The sequence below is a fragment of the Centruroides vittatus genome, unplaced genomic scaffold (assembly GCF_030686945.1).
Source record: "Centruroides vittatus isolate TY-2023 unplaced genomic scaffold, ASM3068694v2 contig_487, whole genome shotgun sequence".
In the NCBI taxonomy this organism is placed as follows: Eukaryota; Metazoa; Arthropoda; class Arachnida; order Scorpiones; family Buthidae; genus Centruroides; species Centruroides vittatus.
This window is the reverse complement of record NW_027122275.1, coordinates 498,127-505,046: the sequence shown is the minus strand read 5'-3', so window position 1 is coordinate 505,046 and position 6,920 is coordinate 498,127. Positions and strand designations below refer to the sequence as shown.

General features: G+C 31.4%; 1 protein-coding gene across 1 annotated transcript; it reads left to right on the top strand.

The window, feature by feature from the left end:
- The first annotated feature begins 513 nt into the window (after positions 1-513).
- RpL21 (ribosomal protein L21) lies at positions 514-6,469 on the top strand. Its single transcript, XM_067273744.1, has 5 exons — positions 514-583; positions 4,465-4,604; positions 4,684-4,796; positions 5,889-6,039; positions 6,345-6,469. Exons 2-5 carry the CDS (start codon positions 4,476-4,478, stop codon positions 6,432-6,434), a joined length of 483 nt encoding a protein of 160 aa, XP_067129845.1. The 5' UTR covers positions 514-583; positions 4,465-4,475; the 3' UTR covers positions 6,435-6,469.
- Positions 6,470-6,920: the final 451 nt, after the last annotated feature.

Genomic DNA, 6,920 nt, shown 5'->3' with positions numbered 1-6,920 from the left:
GAAATTTAAATATCCAGCCTATCGCCTAACAAGGAAGTCAACGAATATCGTCACAACGTAGATTTTTTAAAAAACTTTCTCCGTCCTGTGATCACTAACAGGGCTGTTTTAGCAGCTCATGGATTCAGGCCCACAACGGGTGGCCTGTCGGCCGAGACCCGACAAATTCGAGCGGACCACTCCCCGAAAAATTCTTGGACTTCGTCACTTTGATCTATATTATTCATGAGAAACTCATTATAGGAGTCCGAATCGGATCTGAATTTATTCGTATTCCTTGGCCATCGGCTAATAATTTATCTCATGAACACGTGATCGACAAGAAAGAGTCCGATTAATATTTTCGTAAAAGTTTATCTACTCGAGATTTAATCTTCCACTAAAGAACAAGATAGAATGTCATTATATAATATATATATATATATATAGAATAAGTTCAAATTAAATTTATTTTTATACTTTTTTTTTTTTCTATTTATTTGGAAAATTAATAAGACAAAATTTCTAGAGGGCGCTTAAACTTGCCAGGTTTCATTCTTTTGGTTGTTGGTTGGTGCCATCTTGTCTTTCGAGAAGTGAAATAGTAAGTTTTGCCGAAACTGTAATTTGTAAATAAATGTTTAAATGTCAGTTTAATATATCTTCACTAAGGTTTAGGTACATACAAAGAGTAAATTATAAAAACAAAAGTATATGGTATATTTTATTACGAATAGACTTAGGCCTAATTTGCCACGTGGTATGATGTGAATCTCTTTGCTTCTTCCACTCTAATCTTAAAACAAAAATCTAGTTATTTATTAGCGATTTAATTTTCTTTGAAAAAACAGTTGCATTAAGTGACTTCAGTTTACATTTTTAAATCAGTTTTTTATATCTAAGTCGTTAGATTTTTGAGTTTTTGATCTGTGAACGCGTTCTTTTGTTTATAATAATTACTAAAATATTAAACCTAAGCCCAATAATTTTTATAATCTTCAAAAATCTCATTTAATTTACAAAAAAAGGATATATCTACATTTTCTGTTTTTTTATTTAAAGAATTTTTATTGATGCCCATTTAATGCATGAGAAGAGTCATTCAGACTCTTTTTTTTTTTTGTATGAGAATGCATGAAACTATATCTTACAAATACACTCGTGTCTGTAATTTAAGGAATTCGCAAGTACACATACAAACTACGTATTTACTGTATGTTTATTTGGATGTAATAAATCGATGCAAAGTGAGAAAGCCTGATCACCTATAAAGAAATGTGGAAATAAAATACAGTGGTGCCTTGTATAACATACGCCTTGAATAACGGACTTTCTGTTTGGCCATTACGTGATTCGAGCAACGGACTGGCTGCAAACAACGGACTTTCTGCGATCAAGTGCGAATGATTTTTCCACTCTTTTGCTGTTGCCATTGACAATCTACTATTTTTAGATGTTTTTCCCTTTTTGGCTTTCCAGAATAGCTTCTTGATGTAGGTATTTTGGAAAACAGGTGTTGAAGAAGAGAGAGAAACAGACCACCTTGGACATGTTTTTCAAGAAGCCAGCTGCCAAAAAACAAAGGATGGAACAAGAGGAGTTGACTCTGCAAGCCCCAGTAGCCTCTCCTGAATCTGACTCTGATTAAAAAACAATAAAAGGAGACCCGCTGCAATGTGTAAAAAGTGTCTCTCTTTATGAATATGTGAAGAAAGTGTTCCTTCACCTCCTCACAACATCTGACTACCCAGCATAATTGGTGACTGCTCCATTTTCATTTTTTTTATGCTACAATATGGTTATTTTATGCTGCAGAACAAATTAGATGTTTTAACATGTATTTCTATGGGAAAATGCGTTTCATATAATGGATTTTTCACTTAACCAGTTGTTTGCGGAGTACTGCTATTGGAGTAACCGGTTTTCGTTAAACTGTTGCGGAGTACTCCAGTTGGAGTAACTGTCAATTTTCTTTCGTAATTAACTAGTTGGTGGCGATTTAAGCACTGATTGGCTTTTATCTACATAGACTAAGTCTGTTTCAACGAATAAGATATTTGTTACCACCCCGTATTTTTAAATTTAGGCACAAAACTCCTCCATTCCATGTTAAGTCTATGGGAGACCTTTCTTTTGTTCATTTGACAATAAAATCCTAGTTAGCATGCCCGTTAAGTTCTAATTGGTATATTATAGCTAAATGACTATCCTTTGACCAATAAGCATTGACTTGGGTTTGTGGGGTGGGAACTTTCTTGGAAAAAGTTATACCAACTTCGAGCTACATTGTCAGCTACAAACGTAAACAAACAATTATAAATCGTTATTCTTATCTATTTTTAGCATGAATTTAATAAATTTTTATGTATATTTATCCTATTTAACAAATAAGCTTGTTTTTTAAGCCATTCAGCCATAAATCTTTCAAAAAACAAAGTACTTCCGGTTATGGTGTTACTTCCGTAATACATAAGATATACATGTATAGTCGTTAATATAATAAAGTAATAATCGCTTATTATAGTCTACTATTAGTACAATAAATTAAATAACGTATAAATAGAATCAAATACACATCATCAGTAATAAAAGTGTATTGACCTAGATTTAGAAAGGCCACCACCCCCCACGCCGATCGGCGTTATAATCTATAGGCCGTATTATTTCTCTACGTTGATTTAGAAAGCTGCAGTTTTTTTTATTTGACAGAAAATATACATGTCTAAGTAATGTATGTAACAAATTAATGGAAAATTTATAAAAAAAACGATTTTTTAAATATTTTAAAATCTTAAATTTTATTAATTTTTTTAAACGTACATAATATTTTGAAGTTAACAATCGTAAAGTGTAATATGTACGTGATAGAAAACTGAAAACAGATTATATCTACTACAATTTTTAAGCGAGATATCGCAAATTGAAAAACCACTTTAAAAACCACAAAACCTGTACGCAACAGCGGTGTTGTTTCGGATTATCGAGTGCGCAGCTGACAGGTTAATGGACGTGCACCTGAAACGGATTGAGTACGTTATATGAGGCACCAACGTATTACTATTTGGTAATTTAGAAATCTGAGGTATATTAAGTGTATCAGTAAATAGTTTTTGTCCAAATTGAGACTTTAATATTCCTGCATCATCCTCACTACCATAACTTCCTATATCAATATAAATAAACTAGCAAATAAGCCCGGTGTTGCTTGGACAAACGATTTGGATGATTTGGTAAATATTGTACATTTGGAAAAGTTATTACTATCAATGGTAATAATCTTCAACAACCATAGTAATTGTTATATAACACATATCCCTTATTGCTGAGAATCATTTTACTGCTTCAAACAAACGTTTCCAACCGGATCAATTTTCTGGAATGTTTACAATCATTCTATAGTCGAACCAATATGCAATAACAAATTCGAATTTAAAACGGTTCGAACATTTAGTTAAAAAATCAAAATATATAAAAATATTTATAATAATGTCTGAAATGTTATCAATGTTATCACTTACGTACTCAATAAATACAAAACTCTAGAGTGTTGAATGTCGAGCTCCACGTACGAGATAGCGGCACTCGATGTTTGATGTTTGCGTTTTAGAGATGGAAACTTTGGCCACAACCTCGCTATTATAAACAGTATGCTAAACTGCCGTGTAGCATATATTGCAGTTTGCAGCAACCACACACACAATTAAGCTTCATAGGACTATGGTGTAGCATCATATGGGACAGCCCTTGTCCATTTTGTTTTTCCTATTTTTCCAATGGGTTAGGTAAATCCAAATTTTCTGCTGAACTTTGTCTTCGTACATTATGTTCATCTTGAAATGAATTTCTCACAGCTGAATGAACCATAACTACCATATACAGTAATTCCTTAAATTATGGGCATGAATGTGTTGATCACAGAATTTATAAGAATAATAATACAAATGCACTAGTTTCAAAACAATGAAATAAAGGTTATTGCATGACACATCTATTTAAGAAAACAATAAAGTTTGGTGAATAGTACAGACTGTACAGCATACCTAGATTAATGAATAGGATGCATTCCAGAAACTTACTTTAAGTGAAACTTCATTCCCAGAGGTAAAAATACTGATAATGGGTATACATATGTATGTAAAGAAAATGAAGGACCTTTTTTGAGAAAAGAAAAGCTTTATTAAATAAAAAGTCAATATTACATACCAAACAAGTATAAAATCACCATATTTTAAAATATGAGTCTAAAGTTGGTTATTTATGCTTTTTTTCTTCCTGTTTTATTTAACAATTGCTTATATGGATTTATTGCATTTAACAATAACACTTCTTTCTATATCAGAATCATTTTCACTGAAAAAATTTAAAACATTTTCAATATCATTCAATCATCTTTTTAACTTTTAAAATTAAAAATTTGTACTCATCAGATTTCACAAAAAAATATATATTGTTGATTTCTAAAATCTCTTTTTAATTTCTTTACAGAGGTATAAAAAATGGTAAATACAAAAGGCTATAGAAGAGGTACCAGATACCTATTTTCTAGAAAGTTTAGAAAACATGGTGTTGAACCATTATCTACATTTCTAAAAGTATATAAAAGAGGTGACATTGTTGATATAAAGGTAAAAATTATTATGCTGATTATGCATACGAAACATAGATTATAATTAGAGTTCTAAAATTAGATATTAATTTTTTCAGGGAAATGGAGCTTTCCAGAAAGGAATGCCTCATAAGTTTTATCATGGGAAAACTGGTAGAGTATTTAATGTTACACCACATGCTGTAGGTGTTATCGTTAATAAAAGAGTGAGGTAATTTTTATTTTTTCTTGAATTAAATTTTTTAGTTTTTTAATTGATGGATAAAATGGTTAAGGTGTCAGCCTACACCTTGGGGACCCAGGATTGAAAAATCCCAGGAATTTTCTGTGGGTATTCTGTCCTGGATGTCAAGCCCCCATCCCTTTCTTTTTCTTTGTTCCCATTGTTGGCTTGGCAGAAGCCACAATGAGTGTGGTAAAAAGCCCTCTTTTTGTCCAAACGGCAGAAAGATCCAAAACTGAAAAACTTTTTAATATCCATTTTTATACAACCGAATATTTATAATGGATATTTTACATTCTTTTACAACTGAAGAAAGTAATACCAATAATGTAAAATATAGAATTTTATACTTTCCTGCTTTAGGGTACAACTATGCAGGTACAGATTTAGAGCGAGTGAGAGGTTGCAAGCGATTTAGTTTTCGCAAACGAAAATCATGTACAAGTGAGAAGCGAGAAATAACGCTGGTGAGAGTGAATTTCTGGTTCTCGCACATATCTGACAGGTTTTGATATTTATTGCGTCTCGCCTCTTCTTGCCACATATTCTTGCTTGCTTGGAAAATTCGCTCGATCGCGTCTGCATAGTCGCACCCTTAGTGTCAGGTAACATCACTATACAGGCTATTGGTGTCTTAACCTGCAAATAAATTTTGAAATGGATATGAACTTGTCATAATTAAAGTAAGTTCTAGTGTGATGTCACGATATTTCCCCTGCAGTCACAAAGTAATTCCAGTTTACAGTCATTTAATGATAGTAAAAGGTTAACAAGTAATTTAATAATAGTATGTCACTCTGGGGATTCGAGTTTGGTCATTTCAGAAATTTTTATGAAGTGTTATCCTACATATGTTGTGTCTTGTTAGTCATAACATATGTTCCTCACTACCTAACCCCGTAGTGAGACTGGACAAATCCATGATGGGTGTGGAAAGGATTCTTGGTAATCACAGAATGGAAAGAGTAAAATATTTAATTTTATTAAACTTTACACAGTGTGTACTCATTATACAGTTTTAATATTTGGAATATGCAAGATTAAATAAATTTTTTACAGTTTTAGTATTTTTTCTTTTAGAAATCGAATAATCCCAAAAAGAATTAATGTGAGAGTTGAACATATCCAGCATTCAAAATGTCGTCAGGATTTCATTCAGAGAATGAAGGATAACGAACAGCGTAAGAAGGAGGCAAAAGAGAAGAAGATTAGAGTTTCCCTTAAGAGACAGGTATAAATTATTTCATATTTTGTTTTTACCATACACAAATGCTTTTGTTGAAGCAAATTGAAAACATAAAAATTGAAATTTAAAATTGCAAGTTTTCTAGTATATAACGTTTTTGAAATAAGCCGTTAAAAATTTTTTTTAATGAATTTGCAATTACATTTAAAAAAGTGAATTAAGCAGTCTATTAAATTTTGAAATACTTTAGCCAAAGTATATCCATCAACAATTAACATAAATTCTGATGATTCAAATTATGTTGATATTAAGTTTTATAATAGTTTAAAATACTTAAATTTTCTTTTCAGCCTGCTCAACCCAGAGGAGCTCACTTCGTTTCTACTAAGGATAATAAGCCACAGTTATTAGAACCTATTCCTTATGAATTCATTGCATAATGTAATAAATGAAAATAAAAAAAAGTGAAATTAAATTTAATTTCTGTAAATTTATTTGAAGTCTTATTTAATGGTCATATTTAGAAAATCCATGATTATGGTGGATCCCTTGCTTTTATCAATGATAAAAGTTGATTATGCCATTTACATACTAAAGTAACAAATTTTTTCTTGGCCAATTCCATTTGTATGATAAAGGGGTGTTTGTAAAGTCAAATTATTTATTGTAACATTAAAAAGATTGCAGCCCAGCATTGTGGCAATCATATATTTAAATTAATTAAAAATATATGCTTTTGACTTTAGTAGTGTCTTGCCCCGTACTCACACTTTTCCTGTTAACAACAGCCATGCCAGTCATTAACTCCATTCTGGAGAAAATTTTTGAATTGAAATAATGTGGCTTCCATTTCAAACCGGAAGTTTGTATATAATTAATTGGGGCCTCCTGCCTGTAAGCTTTCTGTATCTCAATCTTAATTTTTG

Coding starts and splice junctions, on each gene's coding strand:
- RpL21 (XM_067273744.1), top strand. CDS start 4,476: ATGGTAAATACAAAAGGCTATAGAAGAGGTACCAGATACCTATTTTCT. Junction 4,605..4,683: donor GTGACATTGTTGATATAAAG/GTAAAAATTATT, acceptor TAATTTTTTCAG/GGAAATGGAGCTTTCCAGAA. Junction 4,797..5,888: donor ATCGTTAATAAAAGAGTGAG/GTAATTTTTATT, acceptor TTTTTCTTTTAG/AAATCGAATAATCCCAAAAA.